Source organism: Urocitellus parryii, chromosome 2 (assembly GCF_045843805.1).
Source record: "Urocitellus parryii isolate mUroPar1 chromosome 2, mUroPar1.hap1, whole genome shotgun sequence".
Lineage (NCBI taxonomy): Eukaryota > Metazoa > Chordata > Mammalia > Rodentia > Sciuridae > Urocitellus > Urocitellus parryii.
The window spans coordinates 96,439,922-96,464,221 of NC_135532.1; the positions used below are offsets into that span (position 1 = coordinate 96,439,922).

Consider the following 24,300-nt stretch of genomic DNA (forward strand, 5'->3'; position numbering starts at 1 on the left):
CTAATGTAAGTCACATTATCAAAACTGTATTAGTCAAGGTCCTCATAGTAATGCTTGAGTCTTCAGATTGCTAACAGAAATAAGGTTTCTTTAGCTTCAAATTATCCAATATGGTGTCCACAATATTGGATAATTCCAAATTTTTCTCCCCATCTAGTAGAGTTCATTGGGTTACAGGATCAGTGTCAATACCAAATATCTATTGTTAGGTCACAAAAACTCCAGGAGCTTTGTTTCAGAACTTAAATCACAAACAAGTAAAAATGCAAGAGTTGAGCCAGGCATGTTGGAGCACGTCTGTAATCCCAGCAGCTCAGGAGGCTGAGGCAGGAGGATTGCGAGGTCAAAGGCAGCCTCAGCAACAGCGAGGTGCTAAGCAATTCAGTGAGACCCTGTCTCTAAATAAAATACAAAATAGGCTAGGGATGTGGCTCAGTGGTCAAGTGCTCCTGAGTTCAATCCCTGGTACCAAAACAAAACAAAAAAACCAACAACAACAATGCAAGAGTTGAAACACTTTCTAGTATGGAGACTTAGAAAACTCATTAACTTCTTACTACTATTGTTTCTTGCAGTTCATTTTTTCCCCCCTGTTTTCTTTCTCACTGCTAAGTTCTGGTAGGTAACTATTGAATAGTTTTCAGTGTCATTTGTTCGAGACAGTTGCTGGATTTTGGTAGCCAGGCTTACTGACAGTTGAATATTGGACCTTGGATGCAGGATTTAGAATACATGTATATTCTAGGATGCTTATGAATTATAAAGCTATATATTTGTTATAAACATTCTGGTTTTCTGTGTTTGGAAACATGTTTTCTTACTTTTTTTAAAGATTCATAATTCATGAATTTCAAAAATTCATTCCTTAAAGCAAAGAAACTATTAAACACTTATATTAGGTTTATGTCAAGAGAACTCAAGGATCTTTTTGAGTGTTTAATTTTTAAATATAAATGTTATGTATTTTAAAGATAAAAAACAAAAAAGAAAAAAGAAAAACAAATAAAACCAATTATTTAATAAATAAGAGAGTTGGGCAAATCTAAATAATGGCAGAATTTAAGGATGTATATTTAATATTTTCAGGCATGATAATGGTTTTGAGGCTATGTTTATAGAGAGATTCTTTATCCTTTAGCAATATGTACTGAAGCACTTCCAGGTGAGACTTGTTCCAAAATGATCCAGTGGTGGAGAGAGAGATGGGGAAGTGACCTCTGAGGGGAGCAGGTGACATAAAACTGGCCCTGATTCAGAGCTGCTGCAGTGTGTGATAGGAGAGGTGGCATCATACTATCTTCCTACTTTCATGTGTGTTTAAGTGTTTCCTTAATAAATAAGTTAAAGATCAATTTTGGAAAAAGTTATTTGGATATTGTTTTTTGTTTTCCCATAAAAGAGAAGTACACTATGAGATTACAACAAAAAGTTCTTTAAACTGGGTGTTCGTGTGTATCTTGAATGAATGGAAATTTTTAAAGATACCAAGCCTTGTTGGAACAAAAGCCTAATTGTTAGAATTTTGCTAAGCTTTACCATCTACCTTGACAGAGGGTTTTTAAGAAATTTTGTGTCTGGGCTGGGGTTGTGGCTCAGAGGTGGAGCACCAGACTAGCATGCATAAGGCACTGGGTTTGATCCTCAGCACCACATTAAAAAAATAAAATAAAGATATTGTGTCCACCTAAAACTAAAAAATAAATGTTAAAAAAATTCACTTTCTGATTTTTGGGGGGTGGAAGACGTTGCAGGAGAATGATACACCCATAGACAGAGTGCTGCCTGACAGTATGTACCACTTCATTTTGGAGAAGGCCTTAGGAGAATTTCACTGTTGTCTTTGTAACAAAATAATCAATAAATACAAATAAAGGGTTATATGGGAGTGTATTTTGTCTTGTGGAAAAGGTGTTTATTTTGAGCAGGTGAGTGACAATATAGCTTTGTGGCTTAGTAAACACCAGTATACCCATGATTATGGGTGTCTCCTCCTCAGAAGAGCCCCATTGACCTCTCTCTGCCTCTCCTGATCCTCCATACATTAATTGCAGAAAAAGCTACTGGATATTGACTTGGACCAAGCACGGTGCTAGACGCCTGGATATGTTGTGCACAAACTCGAGTCTACCCTCAAGGAGCAAACTGGAAAGAACTAATTATCACTGGGGACATAGAGAGGTATGTGGGCCTTAGGCAATGGATGGGTTGTAATGAAAGGAGCAAAAGTTTACTCCAGGGTTTCTCAAAGGGTGCTCCTAGACCAGCAGTATTAGCACGACCTGGGAACTTGTCAGAAATGCAGATTCTCAGGTCCACAGTGGGCCTCTTGAGTTAGAAACCGGGGGGCGGGGGGAGGTGAAGCAAAGTATTTTAGAAAGTCCTCCAAGTAATTTGGATGCATCATAAATTAGAAAGCCATTGGTCTATGCCAGTGGTTCTTAATTGAAAATGATTTTACCCTCTGGAGAACATTTATTTAGTAATGTCTGAATACACTTTTGGTTGTCAAACTGACAGAGAAAGGGGGTATTTGCCAGAGTGTCTGTGTATGTGTCTGGGGGTAAAATACTACTGGCATCTAGTAGCCAGGGATGCTGCTAAACATATCCAACACACAGGACAACCCTGAACAGCAAAATCCAAAATGTCAATAGTGTAGCTGTTGAGAAACTCTGATCGATCCTTCCTTCTCTTTTGTTTCCTTCCATTCCTCCCTTTCGTTCTTCCTCTCTCATTCTTTATTTATGCCTTTCTGCTCTTTCTGTCTCTCTGCTTATCTGCTCATTGTCCCACTTATCCATCCATGATCTTTATTGTCCCTTGTTCCGGATAGAGACATTAGCATATTCAAAAGGCTGCCAAGCACTCCTTTTATATTTTTATTCATTCAGATACAGAAAACCTTTATCCATTTAATAACTCCCCATGACAAAACTGATCTGTGGCTAACGGAGGAATGGGACAGTGCTGCACAGATCACGGGTGATAATTTCCATGCCATGCCTGAAGCTGTAGCTCTCGGCCATCTTGCATAGGAACTTCCACCCGAAACCCCAATAGCCAGGAATTCTGATTTTTTGAAAGGAAACAGTTTTCAGCAGGAGTTGAGTCTTGAGCTACCTTGGCTCCGACAGGAGACATCAGATAGAATGGACTTGCTCCTCGGGAAGACGGAAGTCAATATGTCCACTGAGAGTTCAACCCAGAAGAGGTTCACACACAATGGGTTCAAACAAAGACATATAAAGTCACCTCAAAGAGGCGAGGACTGACCAAACCAGATGAGATTCTAACCTGACGGAAACGTGGACAAATCAAAAGAACTTTATCCATCAGAACAAGGTCTGATGGGGTGAAAGGAGTGAGGAGAATGTAAAGTTACAAAGGCAATCATCTCACCCTTTCTTGGGAACAGGTGCCCTTAAAGGCCAACATGAATGTTTACTCTGCCTGATGGACCATGATTCCCATAGTGGAGGTAGATGCCCTGGCTTTCAGAATATGAAGTCATTGATAGTCTCAATTATCTAGCATCCTTGGCTGGGCTTTGGGCTCTAAGTGTCGTCACCTTCTGACAACTGTCTTCCCTATGGTTCACCCACAACAAAATGCCTGGTGAAGCCGATTGACTGCCAAATCTGCTTGATAGTCATGTTTGGCACTGAGCATTAATCAACTGGTCTTTCTGGTTCATAGGCACCAGTCTCCAGTGAGTTACTTAATCATCCTGAACCGATAGTATCAACTGTGGGACATTATAAGTCCAAGCTAGCCTGAAGAATGATGAGAGGTATATGGCCCCATCCACCAGTCATTTCAGATGACAACCAGCCAACCTTTAGAAGTAGAGCCAGCCTGCTCATGGGTAGCAAATGCCTCAGAGACTCCAAGCGAGAACCACCTGAGAACCACTTAGATCAGTTCAGTTTAATTTGCCAAAGCACAGAATCATAAGCTAAACAAATGACTTTATTTTAAACCACTAAATTGTGGAGTAGCATGTTATGGAAATATTTTTTTTCATAATTCCCAATTATAGCCAGAAGTTATTGTCACAGTTTTATTTCTGAGAAGCCACAGGTTTTTATCTCTCAATGTACCACAACTAGGATTTATTCTATTAGTTCATTGTATAAGCTTCAGTGACTTTAACAGAAGAAATACTCTCTCTTTCTTCCATTAAGATGCCCGAAGGTGGAAGCATTGAATGAATGACTTAGAAATTTGGGGGTTTGTTAACATTTCTATGAGGAGAAAGAGGAAGGTTATTATTTTAAAATTCACATTTCTTGGATAGATTTCTGACCTTCAGCCGGCGATCTGGATCTCCACTGCATAGAGAGTTTACTGATACTTTGAATGATTTCCAGGCTGGGCTTAAGTTATTCATCACAACCTGGGAAAACAGAGAGGCATGGTGAAGGAGGGGAGAACATGAGTGACATTTTTACATTTCAACATAAAAAAACTGCTGGAGAAACCACTGTGAGGCTTATGAAAAGAACAACTGTCTGGCACAGGTGCCTTCAGGGAAACTTGGAGTAGTGAACCTTTTAAGCAGGTCATTTTGGGCAGCACTCCTCTGGTCACTGGCCTGGCTGTTTCATGAATCATGACAATCATGTCATCCAGCATTTAGATACTGAGGATGATCCCTTCCATATCAAAAGGACTGTAATTAAGGAAGCAAGGCTGCTTCTGACCATTGATAAAGGGCCCCCTATTCTATAGGACTGTAGCATACAGTTCTTTCTCTTGGTGTCAGCAGAGGTAAAGACTTGGTAAAGGTGAAGGGTGTGCAGGACAAGTCTACTGCTAAAGAACTGGACGATGTTTGAGTCATGTCAGATTGTAAGAGAAGTTTCTAGAAGAAAAATTCTAGGAACATTCTGACATAGCTCATGACCATCTCAACTAGAATGTACTGGAAAGGCACAACCAGGCAGCTCTTCAGATTACAAAGTCTATAACATAGTAAAATTATTTTAAAATTAATCATGAACTTGGCCAAATCCTGCCCAAGAGCTCATAAAAACAAAGTTGTATCCTACCATCATGGTGATACGAACAATTCAGTTTGGTTCAGCATGCAAAAGGGCCTGCTCTGTATTGTCTACTCTGGGGCGGGGTTCCCAGACCAGGTGCTATATCACATGGGGACTAAAGCCAGAAAAGTCTGGGCTCCACCCAGTCCTACTTGCACTCTCCTAGATGGGTCTCCTAGGTGATTCTGATGCATAAAGTTTGAGAGCTGCTGTGCTAGGGGATATACAGATGAAGTCAAATGAAATCGTCCCATTGATTTTTCTTCCTATGAACTTTTTTGTTAGTGGAAGTCTTAGTGTCTAAAATAAATAATTCTCTATTTACATAACATAATTATTTTCTAAGTGCTTCCGTTTTTCTAAACTGGATTCCCTAATATAATATGAATTATTGATTATATCATGGGCTCATTATTAAATTTATTTTAATGTGTTAGAGAAAGAACGTTCCTGTGTGACTTTGTCTTGTCTTTGGATACACTGAGGATGATCAAAGTGATAGTAAGAAGGAAAAATTAGGTAAGATTGTTTGGGTTCATTTCAATTTCTCACCTTTTTTTTTTTTAATAAAAATGCTAAAATGAAAATGTCTCATTGCAGCAGTTTTGAAAAAAATTCGTTTAGCAAATCAAAATTTCAACTAGATATTCCATCTAAAGTTTAAAATCTATTTGTGCATGTGCTTGTGTACACATGTGCCTACCTGCACACATGTGTACTTTCCCCCAAGAGAATAGTATTTCCTGGCATTTATTTTGTATCTACTGAGTAAACAAGAGGAAAGGTCAATATTATGTTGTTTGACCCATAGAAAGGCTCTACAAATTCATAGAGTCTCATAAGAAATCAAAATTTCCCATGAGACTCTACGAATCCTGACTCTTAAGGTAAGTGGGGGAAGTTCTAGAGATTCTTGGGGATAGGAGAATTTACTCATATAAATAATGAGAACAGGACTGCTATCAGGAGCAGAAGAAAGGAAGATCTTGTGAGAGAAATTCAATAATATGTTACACCCATACTTTCTCCCTGGTTGGTTGAAGCCCCTGTTCACTAACTAGAACAAAAGCACAAATGAATAAATTCCACTACTGACTTTGTCCAAAGTTTATTTCTCCCCAAGGTGTACGTCACTAAAGGAGTCTTTATATATGAAGGAGACTCTAACTGGTGGTGGTGGTGATGAAGAACTACTTGGGACAACAACTGTGTGAGCTATACTTTAGTCTATTCTCCAGGGGTTAAGTTCCAGAGAATCTCATTGTTCTACAGCATGGAGTGGACAGATTATTTTTATTTAACTCCACTCATTTATTCATTCTTTCATTAAATATATTTTACAAGATGCTAATGATGTGACTGATGATATCCATAATTAGCCCATCCAAGATTATTTAATTTTTGTCTCCTAAGAACAACAGGAAAATCCTCCCGAGCCCCCAACAACACCTGCAAATCTGTTACTTTAGGAAAATAGAGTTGGATTTAAGGCATGGGGTGGTGAGAATACGGTACTGCCACCATCATCCCATGAAGATCATGGGATCTCTTCTTTCTTGACCCTGCCACTGGTATATACACACAACAGGATCTTGTCTGAGCTCCAAGTCCTTCACCACAATTATTCCAATATCCTATTCCATTTCCTTCTTAGAATTGCACTGCAGAACTTACAAGTAAAAAGCAACAAATTGAGATCAGGATTGGTTACTGCCTGTGTGTATGAGATGGTGGGTAGCAGGGGTTAGGCTAGGGAGGGATGAGCTTTAGGGTTATTTTTGCAGAAAGAGGAGGGAGGGTGGGAGAAGGAATATAGTTGACCAACTGGCTCTTGGGACAGGGCAGTTATTCATATGACAGGTCTGATATCAATCAGTCCAGTGTATATACTTTTCCTGAAGAAGCAGGTTGACTTCTGAAATTGCAGCGAAGCTTAGAGCTGAACAACCTCAGTGTAAACCTTAGCTTTGCCCCTTGCTCACTGTGAGACCTAGAAAAATAACAAAGTCTCCCCAAACTTCAGTTTGTTTAACTGTAAAGTGGGGGAGATAATAATAATTCCATCAAGGGATTATCATGAAAAGCAAGTAAAATAATGCATGCAAATCACTTAATCGGATGCTTGGTACCTAGTTATCTTCATTAAATGTTAGCTAGTTTTCATATTTTATTAATAAGTTGCTGGCTGTCTCTGTTCAAGATCAACAATGGAAAAGTGGGGCGATAGAGCTCTTCTCACTGAACATATAGATTGAGAATAAAGAAACTAAGCTAAAAAGGCAGAGACATCTTGAGGGCAGTGCCTATGTACAGACAGTAAGACATAGGAGGTGTCCCTCAAACAGGTCAATTTATTATCTTAGGAGACAAACTGGCGTAGCTGGAGATGACTCTTCTTACCTCAGTTCGGTGCACAAGCTGCTGAGTGGCATCGTCATTCATGCGAAAAATTTCCAGGAATGGGTCAGACTTACTGAAGAAATCCTAAAACAGAGAAATAGAAACAAAATGATTTTTTTCCTCTGCATTTAATCCATCCCTGACCCATTAGGAAGATTAACCACCTGGGCCCCTCTTCTGATTTTTCTATTGCCCACATGTGGAATGGAGGGAATGGAGGACAACTAGTCATCTCTTCCTGAATCCTGCTCCTGTTCCACCCACGCTCTCCTCTCCTTGCCCTGAGACAGTGCACAACATCTTTTCTTGCTTTGTTCTTTATCCTTATGTGTGATCCACCCCTGCCTAGAATAAGCTGCAACTGAACTCCAAGTCCTTCGTGAAATAAGTACTTGGTTGAAATCCAAAGTAATCTTCAAAGATCAGTTCAAACCCCAGTTCCCTGAGAAGCTGTGTATTTGTTGTTTGGAACACATTCATTAGAGTTATCATGAAGTCTACATCTGATGACGACAATATCTGGATCACCTGTGAGTCTGTTTCTATTATCTGGTTTTGGATATGCTTGTTTTTTGATTAAACACACACTATGTGAGAAAAATTATAAAGGTTTTAGATGAGTCTTTAGTTTCTAGCAAGCAGTTGGAATGGGTGGGGGGAGTCCCTTAAATCCAATTGGGATTAAGCTATTCAGAAGTTGGATTTCTTCAGAAGTCTTTAATAAAAGGCCCAATCTATTTCTGATTCCTTTTCTCCTTAGGTGTGGTCCTTAGAGTCCTCTAACGGAAAGCCTGAATGTTTGTGAGAGCTATTCCTCTTTGATAAAGTCCTCCGTGCTGGTTTTAGTTGTGAGACTTCCTGGTCTTCTCTTATCTCCACTGTCTCCTGGCTCTAAGTTTTTGTTCAATTTCTCTCCATGCTTTTATTTGCTAATTAGTGAATGTCTGGAGAGGATAATCCACTCAAGACGGTTGAGCTCTTGCCTTCTCTGAAGAGTCTCTTAGTTGCCCTAAAATTTCAGTTATTCTTTCTCAGCCCCAGGAAGCCATCGAAACCTGTGCTCAATTTCTCTGTTTCTTAGTAGCTATTTTCTGGTGACTTCCCAGGCTCTAAATCCACGGTGCTTTAGGAATCATCCTTGGATGGAAAGTCTGTACAGACTGTCTGAATCACCTTGATGGCTTTCTCCTCTCCCCCAGAATCTTGGCCCCTCAAATCCTGACAGCCTTGCGACTCTCAAACAGATGCCTCTTGTATCTTTTCTAATGCATAAAGTTGCTTTCAGTGGGAGAGTGATGTAAAACAAATAGGTGCTTCTTAATTGCAGGCAGAACCTATCTACATCCGTTCCTTCTTGTAAATTTATTCCTTACCAAATAGGTTACACATTTTGAGAGCAGAGGAATTAGGTCTTACTTTGCTTTATATTTCTATTACTTCCTCAGCATCTCCCATAGCATTTAGATTTTAGCAGTACATGGCGTTTATTGGTTGAATGAATGAATACATAAACATATGAATGCATGACACAAGTATGTGATATAGGACAGGAAGCTATTTGTGCAACAGCCTTATTTATCATACTCTTATATATTTCACCAGGTGAGATTTTTTTTTTTTTAGAAATCTAAACTGAAACAAAACAGAACTATGTCAATATTTGTCTTAACTGTCATCTTTTATCCCTAAAAGTTAATAAGCTAAATACATTATTTCCTCTTGTGCTGTTTTTTTTTTGGGGGGGGGGGAGGGCTCTTCTTCTAAACATTTCCTCACAATTGATGTCTTTACCAGCCATCCTAGTCTTGAGATCAGCAAAACATCTGCAGCTGTACACTAACCATAAAGCTTTTGTGCTTGATGTTAAGATATAAGGAGAGCTGGACCCTGCTCTCAGTCCTGCCCATACCATCCAGTTTGGTGGTAAAACAAGTATTCGAATCAACCCAACCCAGGGCTTATAATGAATGAGTCAACGAGCAGGAAATCTTTGTAGAAGAGAAGAGAGATGATGAATTTTGGCTGCAGAAGATGGTTGTGAGGAAGATATTTTAGAGAGAGAACAGCCCGAGTGGAAATGTAAACATGGAGAGGGATACACTGAGTCCCTTAACTCGACTGCAGTCTAAGACCCTGTCTAGAAGGAGCTGGGGACAGGAAGCCACTGAAGGAGTCTAAACAGGAAAACAATGATTGGCTCTGAAGGAGGAGAATATGAGCCTAGAGACTTTGTAGGGTATCCCAGAAAGAGAAGAGATGGGAGGTGGGGATTACTATCTTCTCTTTTGCTTTCCTCTTTACCCAACAGGAACTGAACACCACGCTGCACAGTACCTAGTTACATCCTTCAGTCCTACTTCTGGAAGTACCAGATGACCAGAGCCTTTCTCCTCTCAAGAACCCACAATGGCTGCATCCATTACGGGCCTGCTCCATAAACCTAGTCTCCTCCCCGAAACAGCCCATTTCTCTCCCAGACACACTCCCAGCTGATTTCTTTGCATTTGCCAAGACATTTGCCCCTCAGGCCTATTTGTTTCTCACTCATCCTAAAAAACTGGAACTTTCCTCTTCTCTCCCCTCTCTAGTGGCTGTGGGCCACACTCTGTTCCGCTGTGCCCCGGGCTCCCTCTGTAGTAGTTTTGTCTCCATGAATAGACTGTTGGTTCCTCTCTGGGGATGTGTTTATTAATTATACTTCAAAACTGCTGACCCCAACAGAAGAACTTGATCAATTATTTTACTTTTCCCTCGTTATTGATAAATTAAACATTTGTTACCATTTTTTTAAAATTTAAAATTGTAACATGTAGAGAGATGATAAAGACAGAAAGAAGGAAAAACTTAACCCATAACCCCACTCATAATTCCACAAATACCAATAGGTATTTTTGTAAATCTTTTTCTAGAATCTAGGCATAATTTTATTTTCTCTCTTCCTTTTAAATATATACATGTATCTGTAACTATACCATATGTATAATTTAATAGTGCTTTTCTTTTACTTGGTAGTGTATTGAAGCACTCTGTTTTATTTCACATTATTTTAAAATTACTATTTAGGGTTAGTATGTAGTTGTCAGGAGGGCACCATATAAGACACACACACACACACACACACACACGAGATCAGATATAGTTTCTTTCTTCCAATAACCGAAAATCTAATATGCAGCACACTGGCTTTACCAATGCTTTAACATCCCAGCTCCCCACATGTAAGCTGGCTGGCCTTAGGCAAAATATTTAACTTCCCCAAGTTCAGTTTCCCAGCCATGAATAGAAGGAGTATCACCCTTTACCTTGGCAGGGTGAGAGAAGAAAAGATGATGCTGTGCGACCAGGGCATGGCACATGCTAAGCACTCAAAAACTTTGGCTTCTATGATTATTATCAACAGAAGACTGAATGCATGAAAATAGTTGGTAAAGAACTATATAAATACCAGGATGATTACTATTAAGGAGGTATCTGATTCCTGTAAAGCAACTCAAAAATATCGGCTCAAAAATATCTAGTATAGCTGTTGTGGCTCAGTGGTAGAGTGCTTGCCTAGCATGTGTGAGGCACTGGGTTCCATCCTTAGCACCACATATAAACAACAAAAACAAAAAAATAAAGGTCCATTGACAACTAAAAAATATTAGAAAATATATCAAGTGTATCTGATGGATCTGGGCTTCAGATAACTCAGCATTTATAGCAGCTCAATTCACAATATTATGAATTATGGAACCAACCTAGATGCTCTTCAACAGATGAGTGGATAAAGAAAATGTTGTATATATACACAATGGAATATTACTCAGCCATAAAGAAGAGTGAAATTATGGCATTTTCAGGTAAATGGATGGCGCTGGAAAATATCATGCTAAGTGAAATAAGCCAATCCCCCCAAAAAACAAAGGCTAAATGTTTTCTCTGATATGTGGACGCTAATTCATAATACGGGGAGGGCACTAGGGAAGAATAGAGTTATTTTGGATTAGGCAGAAGGCAGTGAAGGGAGGGGAGGGGGTATGAGGGTAGGAAAGATAGTAGAATGAACCAGACATTGTTACCCTAAGTGCATATATGACTACATGACTGCTGTGATTCTATATCATGTACAACCAGAAGAATGAGAAGTTATACTCCATTTATGTACAACGCGTCAAAGTGCATTCTACTGTCATGTATAAATAAATTGAACAAATAAAAAATAGGAAAAAAATATCAAGCATACATTCAGATATTTGTAGCTTCTAAATAACAACTCTAGGTCACTTTAATCAGGAATTAAAGTGACTTACTTGTAACCAACATATACTATAAAACAGTTGTTAATGGAAGGCACTGAGCCTTTGGATGGTTTGCTGTGCATCCTTGGGTAAATCATCAGACCTCACTGAGCCTCTGTTTCCTTGCAGAGGTTGTGTGAGATCATCTTTATGGTGTCCTCCTACTCCTCCGTTCTTTGACCTCTTTCAACCTGAGGCTGTTCACCTTTCAATCCAAACTGCACCATAGTACCCCTACTTGGTTCTCTGGAATACTGAGGAATCTGGACAAGACACAGTTACATGTCAAAGGATCTGGGTTCTACAGCACTGGGTCCTTGAGGATCAGCAGTGACCAGGGCTCTGGATGATAAGTGCTATTCGTGGTGGGAATGGCCACTTAGAACCATATGAAGTGCTATGGAGGGCTCATTTAGTCCCATGAGCAAGTATTCATTTGACTAAAAGGAACTAAAAAACACAATGGGTCCCTTCCAAACTCCCAAGTCCCCTTGTACTATAATGTAAATCAGTTAGAGGACAAATTAGAGGTACTTAAGAGACTGCTAAGTGGACAGAAACCATTATAAGCCATTAAGTGAGTAGCTGTAAACTGTCACCTACTGACCCTATAGCTTATAATGGCACCGGGGTAGACACTGCAGATCCGTTTTGAGATCTCTTCTGAAATGTAGGTAGATGATGGAGGAGAAGGAACACAGTAGTTGAAAGTGGGTGAAAGTTCAAAGCTCACTCCCAACTCACCATGCTTTCTACGGGCCTCAGCACCTAGCTCATGCAAATGCCCAAAGACAGCAGTTTGGAAAGATTTCACAGTCTACTCAGGACATTAAAAATATCAAAATGTGGTTAGGTCATAAGGGTAAAATCTTTTCTGATGTCCTCAGACAGAACCCATTACCCTTCCCAGAATACCCTGATTATACATCAATGGTCATATCCTAATATGGCAGTAACATTTTTATTTGTTTTTTTAAATTTATGTTTTACTTAGATGATGAATTCCAGGTTGGGGTGGGAGAGTGACACGCCTTTTTTTAGTGTGCATTTCCCCCAGTACTTTGTGCATAATAAACTCCTAACACAGTTTAGCCAATGAATGACTGATGAACGAGTGAATAAATAAATCAACCAACGTATAAGAGTGAACCCGCGAATGCATAATTGGGCTGAATACATCTTTTAGGTGGAAGGTGAATGTGATATGCCAACATGTAAGCTGCTGCTGAAGACTTTAAACAGTTGCTGGAGACATTGCTGTCAGTCATTGAGAAAGTATACGGCATCCCCAACTCCCCAATTGTCTAGTTATACTCTAGGAAAATGGAGATCTATGAGAATACGTTAATTGATGTGATGTGGTTTTTGACTTAAGGACATATATTTGGTGGGAAATCATAGATATCACATGGTGAGGTTGGGAAGGACACCTCCACCTGTCTTTAGGGTGTGGACGCTGCACCTTAAGTTGTGCAGTATGTGTGTGTGTGTGTGTGTGTGTGTGTGTGTGTGTGTGAGACTAACGTGGCCTGTGCTTCGGTAGAAGTTGCATTAGAATGAGTATAGATGGAGATTAGACTGACATGGGATCGGATCTTCAGTTTCACCACTAACTAGCAAAGCCATGAAAATGTGCCTTGCAGACCTCCAACTCTAGGGAATGTAACTGTCTCAGGTTACAGGCTGCGGAGCTCTGAAATCCACCCCTGCACTTGCACTGTGGGCCAGATTCCTACGGCAGCTCCCAGCCAGTAAGGGTGTGCACAATGGGTGTTAAGGGAAGCCTCTTCCTGGGAGTAGCTGACTGTGGCTCTAGGATTTCCTGACAGCCTTGCTGAAACTTCCTCAGTCTGCCTGGTGTCCTGGGAGACTTCCACCTGCACTTTACTTCCTCTTTCCTCCATTCAGCATCAGACTTTGATCGTGGTCTGTTGGTTTTCCCTACCTGTCTCTGTATGTACCTTACACGGGCATTTCTACCAATAAAACCCTTGCATATTGAATTCTGTCTTAGTGTCTGCCTCTCAGAGGATCTAGAAAAACATATGGAACGACCTTAGGCAAATTATTTTGTCTTTGAAAAATCTTCCCTCTCCTGCAAAAGTGTTAATAATACTTGTTACGTAGCAGTTGTGCAAATGACTAAATAAGACAATGTATGTAAAGCTCTTAACCCTGAACTTGGCAAACACAGACACTTAATAAATGTCACTTTTCTTCCCTCTCCTTTTCCTTAGGATATCCCTAACAATGGGGTTAAATCCTATTTTCCTGTGCACATCTGACCTGTGGCATCTGGAAATAAGTCTTTGTGTAATGAGACTGTCCTGTTTTAATTACAGTTCCTTCCCCTTCTCATTAACTGCTTCTCAATTTGGGGAGAGCCTTACTTTGAAGACCTCTCTGAAATCTTTGATCTGTTTAATAATGTGGGTTGAAAGGGAAAAATAGCTTCGGGGAGAAATCTGATTAAACTGTGTGTGCTAGCTTTATTACTTCCTTCGATGAGGTTAATGGCCATACACTTTACCTTGTCATCCAGTTTTCGTGCATTGAATGCGAGTTCCACATAGTCATCATTGCCAGATAATTCTTCAGCGATTACCTAAAGGAAAAAGCACACATCAGCTGCAGTGGAGGGTGGATCCTTTAGCCCAAGAAGCCATGTGGCAAATTTAGTTCATGTTTGGTCTGAAAATTGACAAAACAAATGTTGGGCAAGAAGTTTGCCTATAACCCTGGTAAACATGACACACCAGGGTATTGAAAGGTCCCTGGAAAAGACAGCAGTAGACAACTAGATTACATTTATGGCGAGCATCAGAATCTAGAGATGGGACCCATACTGGAGGAAGAAATATCAGGGACAGCAGTTTGGAAGAGCTTCTTTCTTTAAAGGGCACTCAGCATTGGATGGTACCTCCATAAATAACTACGTGTATATTTTTCTCCTTGGGGAATTACGAAGAAGAAAGAATAACTATATTTCTCTACTATCTGGAGTCAGACCAACAAGGGATGAGAAGATGAATTCATCTCTGTGTCTGTTGCAGACCATGATGGTCAAAGATATGTTCTAATTTCTGCTTTTCACAAGACTGTTCCTGGGCTTTAAGAGAGGAAAGCATAAATAAATAAACAAACAAATAAATAAGAAGGAAGAAAGAGGAAGGGGGAGGGTCAGGAAGAAGAAGAAAAAGTCTCTTCTCTGACAAAGATTTTTTTTATAAAGTGACATTATGAAAGGGCCTATTGGACAATATTATCTCCTCGTGTATAAAAAGGGACTCTAGCCAGTGACTCTCAAAACCTTAGAGCAGAAGTTGGTGAAAAAAATCAAGAGAAAAGCAGTAAAAAAAAAAAAGCAACAAAAATCTAGGGGTTGGGCTAGTTGCATATAACATTTACATGTTAGGATTTCACATGTACTCAGGGACTGAAGCACACAATCATCCTTATCAAACTGATTTTTTTGAGACACTAAGATTTAATTCAATGTTATCTCCATTTATTTCTGAGCTCAACTTTTCCATTAGGACTTGCTCTAAATACTGACTGGCAGCCTCTAGAAAACTTAAGGTTATTTACATCTAAGATTAAGGCTAAAAAGGTTGTCTAAAGAGGGATACTAAAAGTCAGAAACATAAGTTTTCAGGTATAAAAGATAAACTCAGGTATACAGGGAAGACTCAAGGCATACAGGAAAAACAAGAACTGTTTAGTAACTCAGGAATCATATATATATATATATATATATATATATATATATATATATATATATATATATGTTCACTTTTGTCCCTTACCACCCCAATGCCTTTTATCTTCTATTTGAGTGGTGGTCCTTACCTATTTTGTGGTCACAGGACACCTTAGGGAAGCTGATCAAAGTTATAATCTTTTCTATCTGTGGTCGTCTCAAAAATTTCACACATATTCTCAGAAGCTATTGAAGCCAATGTTTTGGTTTGGGGACCCAAGATAAAAGGGACTATTTAAATATTTAAAATTAAGAAGATTAAATTTTTCTGGGATTTATGGAGGAAGAAAATCTCCAAGATGTCATAGAGAACAGGTAGGAAGATCAGGTTTATTCTCCTGGGAAAGAACCACAGCAATATTTTATACCTGGGTCCACTGGGTTTGTGGCCATTGGGAGTGAACCCTGGGCTTTTTACAGCACTAGTGAGCTCTTCAAAGAGCACTCGATTCATTATCGATTATAAAAGAAAGAAGCCTTGACATGACAATGTCATTTAAAATATTGAAGCCACAGGGGCTGGGGCTGTAGTTTGGAGGTACAGAGTGTGTTTGGCATGTAGGAAGCCTGGATTCAACCCTCAGCACCACAAAAATAAATAAATTAATTAAATATTCCAGTAACACACTCAGTTAAGTTCTTAACAGAATGCCCCAATTCACAAAGGGACCCTTTTGAATTTTTTTTTTCTTTTAAAACATTGCTTTCTTCTTTTAAAAAAATGAACAAGTCACTCTCAAGTTAAAAAGGAGGAACTGAAAGAAGTCAGTAGCTTTGCCTCCTTGCAATTTGCCTTCCTAGCAATTTAGATTTTTCTTAGTACTATTTTTTGACCTTTCTCACTCTTTTTTATCCACACAGTTAAATGATTAGAAAACTGTTCTCTACTTTTCTCAAAGACTCAAATATGAAATGTCAAAGTTTCAAATACAAGGAGTGTCATATGAAAATTTCCATTCCTATGTAGAAATAATTTCACCATTTTCCAATAGAACATTCTGCATGGATAAAAATGTCCTATAATTTGCACTGTGCAATAAAGTAGCTGCCAGTCAAATGTAACTATTGAGCATTCATGTATGGCTGGAGTGGCTAAGGAACTGAGTAGTTGCTTTTATTTAATTTTAAATAATTTTATTTGTTTAAATGATCATGTCTAGTGGCTACAGAATCAGATCGGACAGAATAGTTCCAAACCATTATATCAAAGACAGTGTTAAATGCTGGGCTATCTGCTTCTCAGGCAACAGATCAAACCTTGGACTGAATGCTATTAACACAAAGCACAGAGTTTTAATTCTAAATCGAGGGCAGGTGTCGGGGGGTAACTTTGATGATCTGAAAACCCCAGACAATTCCATATTATTACTGTGTTCAGCAATATCAACTTTCTCCTCTATTAAAACCTGTATAGCAATTGCAGAAGTGCTTAGGAGAAGGGAGTAACCTCATTTTCAAATCCTTTTTCTTCCCCATTTCCCCTAAGGGTAGAAGGATCAAAATTGCATTGTCAGGAAAGAGAAAGAAGGAAAAAAAAAAAAAGAAAGAGGTAAGTAACTTGGATAGTTCAGCAGTTGTAGCATCCAATGTCCAACAGGCAGAGGGTCTATTTGCCAAGTGTTGGGTTTGCCTGGGCCAATCTGGGCAGAGGGCTACTCAGGGAGCTCTCACCGTGATGGAAGATTTTCCTGCCGTGTTCCCGTGCTTCAGCAAGGATTTGGACAGCTTTCTCTGGGAAACAATCTGCACAAAAGGAAACAAAATGAGAAATGCTAGTCATAGAACCGAAGGTCTATTTTTAATTTTTTTTCCCTCTACATAATTCTGCATTCGCAGCTCTATTTGAAATTATGACATGGATGTCCATTTATATTTCAAGATTCTTCTGTGGGCTTCCCTTAGTATAGGTTATTCCTTTCTTTCTTTCCCCTGATCGTGTGTGGCGTAAGAAAGGGAGTGAAGACTTACACATAATTCAGTCAATTAGGAAGAAGGAGGTTTAATTGTTCCTGAGGCATTTATATCAAAGTTAAATAGATAATATTGAACATGTACAGTAAGATAATGGAAATGAAGCTTCAAAATGATCTCAAATTAGCACCATACCTCTCTGCAAAGTGAGGGATGGGGTGCAGGGAGGAAAAGGAGCCCAATGTCTAAATATGTAGCTTTTATGTCTACAACCTCTAGGGTTCTGTTCTTAATAGATTCATTGGGAGGCTACAAAGTCAATCATCAGGAAGCTGATGCTGAGACAAGTCAAGAGGAGTAGCTGGGGTCCTCTCCATGATCCAGTGTCTGTGCACATGTGCAATTGACAATGAAAAATCATTATCATATTGGAAGTCATTCTTAGCCAAACCTGCCCATTCCTCTGATTTCCTTTTTTTAAAGAGAAGTTTGGAAAGGCATTGAGATCCAGGTTGAGTATATAGTCCATGATGCCAAAAGGAGAAAAGGATTTAGAAAGTTATTCTTGGGGAGAACATCACCCACTGTGGTAGGCATTGTTTATTTTAGATGGTCCCCAATGATCCTATCTTCCTGGTATTCATATTATTGTGTAATCCATCTCTCTTGAGTGTGGGATGAATTTAGTGACTTGCTTCTAATGAACACAAAAATGAGGCTATACCACTTCTGAGATTGGGCTATATGATGCCCATGACTTCCATCTTTCTGATTCCATTTCCTCTCTCTCTGAGACTTTGCTCTGGGGAAAGCATGCTGCCAAGTTGTAAGTTAGTCCCATAGAGAGGCTTGTGTGGAAAGGAAATGATGTCCCTAACCAACGGCCCCTGAGAACCTGAGGCCTGCCTACAGCTACATGTACAAGCTTGGATGGAGATCTACTCTCAGGCTGAGCCCAGAGATAACTCACAGCACCTTGATTGAAGATCTAGGGACCTAGAAAAACTGCACCTTGATTCTTGATACACAGAAATTGTGAGATAATGAACACTTTTTTTAAGTTATGAAGTTTTGGTGTATTTTTCTGTTTGTCTGTTTGCACAATAGAATATAATACATAGTCACAGAAAGATATGAGAGGAAATCACCATGCCAGGCGGGGAGACACACCCATTTATTGATATTCTCATACTATACATTTTTGTCTTTGTGTTAAAGCAGTGAAAACACCAAGAGCATTTAAATGCCAAATGTGAAAAGTCCAGAAAAGCTGCCTAGGCCAAGCCAACTTGAGATCCTTATCATCTGAGGAGGAAGGAATTTTTCTATAAAATGCCACCTGGTATGATATGATGATATGGTGATGATGATGATGATGATGATAATGACAAACTCCATGACAACAACGATGACTCCTATTTAAGGAGTACATACATATGGCTGATGTTTTATTCAACTCCACAAATATTTGTGCAGCCTCTCCTGTGTGCTAAACTTGGTGCGAGGCACTCAGGGTGGAAGCAAACTCAGATGCAACCTCTGGCTTCATGGAGCTTACAGTTTCTCACTATGTGTCTTTTATTGAGGGGAGTGGGGAAGACACATGATTAATGACAAAGCCAGAGTCACCTGGAAGCAGTAGCCAGGCCAACATCTGAGTAAAACGAGGCAATATATCCATTTCCCAAATAGAAATATAATAGAAATATTTCTTTCCATTGTTATTGTGTTTCATTGCTTACCTACCCATGACTTCAACCCTCTCAGCACTGTAATAACCCATTCATGAGGTTACCAGGCTTGGGTTGACTATTTTATAAACCATCTTACAAGATCCATATTATCATTCTTCAAGGAAAGACTTAGCCTGAGAACCTGGATGGCGTACTTCCCTCTCCTCTTATCTAGAAACACCATCATAGCCCTTTATAGGGTGGGAAGAGAATGCTACCATGACCAGCTCCTGCCTTTTTCAAGTGCTAGGAAGATAAGCAAGTTCCCAGGACATATTCCTTCTTGGGAAATGGGTATGTGGGCATACAAGTGGCTAACCAATCAGGAGACAAAACAAACTTGCTTTATAGTCTCCATGCTTCCATCTCATCTCCGAAGAATGAGTAAATAATTAGGATTGCAAACTTTTCATGGTAATAATGATGGACAAGCAATGAGCTGCCCTTGGTGTTGCCATTCTTAGGACTATTGGGCAAAAATAGCAGGGATGCCCAGCTGGAGTGGTGATCTATAGAGAAAAGCCTCTTTGTTGCAAATCTCACTTATCATGTATGCTTTGTTGCTTCTGAACTGCGCCAGCCTGAAAAAGACCTTAGGTCTTGTCAGAGAATGAGGAGAGTGACAAGGACTCACCCTGGCCTCGGCTGACATAGGAGGCCAACAAATAGTAAGGTCTGCCTGGCATTGAGGGTAAAGGGGACACACTTGTCAGAAATCCTCTAATTTGATTCTGTTCACCTTATTGTGGGGTCACAGCTGGCAAACCTCAGCATTCAACAAGAGGGTAAAGTGTAGAGGGAGTAAATAGAAGTTGAAACATTCTTTTTAGCAAGATCAGACCAGAGGGACATTAGTACCTCCGAGGTCTCTGACCTGTATCCACACACAGATTTGAGGGTGGAGGCAGGTCTTCTCCCATGGACAATAGCTTCTGATAGCCTAGATTCTCTTTCTTTCTTTTAAAAGGAAAGCTCAGAGTTTCACTTAAATAATGAATGGGATGAAAGCCAGAATTTAAAACAAACAAACTTTTAAGCCAATATTTTAACATGTATATATTCAGCTGTGATTTCCCCCAAAGTCTTCAAAATAGTTAGACAATCATTTTTCACAAAGCTGTTGTTCATAAAAATATCTTCAGAATGCCTTTTTTTTCAGGGGGAATTGCTTTAAAACTGTTGCAAAAACAAATGCTTATTGAACACTTTCTATGTGCCAGGCACAGGTTCACAGGCTACAGGGGTGACAGAAACAGATTGAAAATCTCTTTACAAACTTTACAGTCACATCTCTATTAGCCTGAACTGATAATTCCCAATTGTATTGTTAGAAATTTTCACTTTTTAAAAGGTCAGTGCTTAGTAAATGAATAAAATCTTTGTGAAAATAAAATTGGAGGTAATAGAATTAAAACAAAGTTTGACACTTCCACTGCAGGACCTTACAGAGCTTTGTTTGTAAATGCCCCCACTGGGGACAAGTGTGCACTGACCATTCTCCTGCTATTTCCTTCACCTTTCAAAAGATCAACTTACCCTCCAACGCTCGTCTGTTCTGGGGCACACAACCAAGACCCTTGCTCTGGGTAAGGTAATACACGGGGCTTTCCTCACATTACCTCGATTCTTGTCATTTAATGATCAAACTCTCTCTTGTTCCCAAGCAACTGGGATGAAGGAAGCAAGGCTTAGGGAAGTTAAGGTCCTACAGTGTCACAGACTGAATTTTGTCCCTCCCCAAATTCATATGTTGGAGCCCTGACCCTCAATGTGACCATTTGGAGATGATGCTTTTTAAGGAGATAATTACTGTTAAATGAGATCATAAGGGTGGGGTCCTAATCTGATAGAATTAGTGTCCTTATAAGCAGAGGAAGATGCATGATACCCACATGAGCTCTCTTTTCTTCCTCTCCTCACCATTCTGTCTCCTCTCCTCCCCCAACTTTTTCTTTACCCCTTCCTCTCTCCTTTTCTCCCTCTCTCTTCCCCTCCCTCCCTTGTTCCTTCAGACTCTGTCCCTCTCTCCCTCCTTTTTCTTCCTCACCCTCTTCCTCTCAAGGGTGCACACAGAAGAAAGCCTTTGAGAGAAGGTGGCTGTCTGCAAGCTAGGAAGAGAAGCCTTAAAATATGACAGGAAGGCTTGCACATACCTGTAACCCCAACTAATCAAGGCTGAGGCATGAGTGTCACAAGTTCAAGGCCAGCCTGGGCAATTTGGCAAGACCCTATCACAAAATTTTTTTAAAAAAGATGAGGGGCTGGAGTTGTAGATTGCCCCTGGATTCAATCTTCCTTCTCCTCTCACCCCCACCAAAAAAAAATGAGAAAGAAGGAAAGTCAATTCTGATATCACCTTGATCTTGGACTTCAAACCTCCAAAGCCGTGAGAATATAAATTTCTGTTGTTTAAGCCACTCACTCTGGTATTTTATTGCATCAGCCAGGGTCAACTAACACATCAAGCCTGCAAGAGTTGAAACCCAGATTCACTCCTTCATTTTTATTGAATGCCTGTTCAGTGCTGGGTGTTGAGAATAAAGTGATGGCACAGAGCAGGTAAGGATGCTGACCCCCAGAGATAAGTCAAGTTCCAACTTGGAAAGGAGAAGGAAGGTGGTGCCATGGCCTGGCTGGCCCAGAGGATCAGGGAAAGCATTTCTACAGAAACTGCCCTGGTCCTGAAGCTCATGGAAGAGGAGAACCGAGGAGTCAAGAGGGAAGGGGGGGGAGGGGAGGCTCCAGGTAGAAGAGCCACAGGTACAGAGGGAAATAGGTTCATGAGGAGCAGGGAGAACACAAGGGACAGAAAGAAGGCCCTGTGTGGATCCTGAGACCAGCTTCTCCGCTCTGTTGAACTCCGATTGTAGACAGTTGAGCAATGTTGTTTTGGGTGAGCTAAAAATGACAATACTCACATCTTCCCCCCAATATGGATGAAACCTGTGTCTACAACCTTTATGTGGCTAAACAAAACAGAAAGGCCTTTGATCCTGAGATGAGTAAACGGTGCTGAATGAAACAGGTAGCCTCTGAGTCCTCCTAAGTGCCCTTCTGAAAAGGAGCCGAGGGAGATTTGATGATGCCCACTTCAAAGAAAAGGCAGATCAAAGACAGGTGGGAAGATGCTGGGTATTCGGAATAATGTGGCCACGAGACAAGGAAGAGCAGCTGTCAGAAGGGGCGATGAATGGATTCTCCCTTACAGCCTCTGGAGAGACTATATAGTCCTACCAACCCCAGGAGTTAGGAGACCGTCAAAACCGTGAGAGAAGAAATTTCATTGTTTTAAGCTACCAAGTTTGCAGTGGTTTTTAACAGTAGACACAGGAGACTCCGAGATTAGTTTATCCCAAAGTCAGACTCAAAGTCCTGGGAAGGTTTGTAGTGATAACTGCAATGATGGCTGATTTTAGGGAAATCCCCACCTTTACGTCCCCCACCCCTTCCAAAGACTTCTGGTAATATCACTTTACCTGGTAGAAATTAGAGCACCTCAAGATAGGTAGTACGTGAGAGCCTCTTGTCTTGGTGCTTTGCCTCCATGTCCTGGTAACCTTGCTTCCATTGCTTACCTAGAGGACCCACAACCTTGCCCCAATAATGAGTAACCCTTTAAAACTAAGGCCTGTCATATGCACTACAAGTACAGAGAAACTTAAAATATATTTTAAAGAACATTTTTTAAAAAACTTTAAAGACTTGTGCTTTTTCTTATGCTGTTCCCTGAACACAGGGTGGCTCACACCCTTTTCCTTCCATTGACAGATGTCATTTATTTTTCAAGATCCACATTAGAAGTATGGAAGAGTCACTGTGGTAGGAGGAAACTGAAGTCGCTCGTGGGACTAATAAGGACTTTTCCCTTGCCCCTCCCCCAGCCTGTGCTATCTGCCCCCCCCCGCCCCCCGCCCCCGGCCCCAGCTGCAGAACTTGTTAGAAATGCAGTCTCAGACACCACCCCAGCCTACTGATTCAAAAGTGGTCTTACATGCACAGGTGCTTTTCACGCACATTAAAACTGAGAAGCTGTGAGCTAGAAAGTGAAAATGCATGCAGACAAAAGATTTCACTGTAATATGATCCCATTTGAAAGATGTATTTTAAAATTTAATACTAATCTCTTCTGATTTGGACTTGATTCACTGACGGGGAAAAGCTGCAAGAACTAGGAGAGGTACAATTCTGAAGCTTTATCAGCCATGCAGGGGAGGAGTAGGGTGATGTTCTTATGCGCTTCTATATTATATAAATTCAGGACAGTCCTCAGTTCTCCACTGGGGACCCAAAAAAGGACCCCCCCTGGAGAGAGTGATTCAGAGTGATATCATAGGGAATGATATCAATGGTAATCTAGTGGCTTGGTCTTCCTGTCTTCAGCTTTCTATTAAGTAGGGTTCTAATTACTTCAAGTAATTATAGGCTTTTACCCTTTCTCTGACTTCATTAGCAAGAGATGGAATGGAGAGAGAGCTTCCGAGGGGGAGGGAGGGATTTAAGGACTGCTTGTGTATTAATTACCCACCTTTGCCTGGTCTCTTGGGTTAGGCTTCACCATCATCACAAATGATCTGGCTCCGTGATTAGTCAGAGGCCACCTGCCCCCTGACTCCACCCCACTCACATCCCAGTCCCCCAGTCAAGCCATATGCCAGCCGAGAGAAGGAGAAAAGAAAGATCTCAAGATGAGGAGATCATCCTAGATTCACCAGGTGGGACCCAAATCCAGCAACAAGTGGCCTTATAAGAGCGGCACAGAAGGGAGGCACAGACAAGTCACCCAGTGTCCAGTCCAGAGCAATTTGTTAGGGCAAGGGCACATGGAAGTTTTTTGACATGACCTTTGGTAGGTTGTGACTTGTCTACCAGGAGGCTGGCCACCAAATATCAGCCGTTCACAGAACAGAGGGGCAAGGAGGGGATTCACTGACCATTTTTAAATGAAAGAGGCTCACACAGCTGTTAGAAAGTCATAATGAATACTGCTTTTGGAGCCCTTGTTACATGACAGCTATTGCTGTCAAGTGCTTTATGTATATCGATTCATTCAATCCACGTGGCAACTCTCGGAGGGGTTATCATATGCCCCTGTGGGTGGCTCAGAGGTTAGAGGTGCAGAGAACGTATTTGTTTGCTCAGTCTGCCAATAACTAACCACCACAAACTTGGTG

General features: G+C 40.4%; 1 protein-coding gene across 1 annotated transcript in view; it reads right to left on the reverse strand.

The window, feature by feature from the left end:
• The window catches only part of Cpne4 (copine 4), a 345,688-nt gene that overhangs the window by 119,882 nt on the left and 201,506 nt on the right, over nt 1-24,300 (reverse strand). Inside the window, exons 4-7 of the mRNA XM_077793585.1 lie at nt 17,157-17,228; nt 14,256-14,330; nt 7,446-7,529; nt 4,307-4,396 (exon numbers count right to left, since the gene is read on the reverse strand). Of these exons, the coding sequence (XP_077649711.1) occupies nt 4,307-4,396; nt 7,446-7,529; nt 14,256-14,330; nt 17,157-17,228 (321 nt within the window). The remainder of the gene's footprint in view (nt 1-4,306; nt 4,397-7,445; nt 7,530-14,255; nt 14,331-17,156; nt 17,229-24,300) is intronic.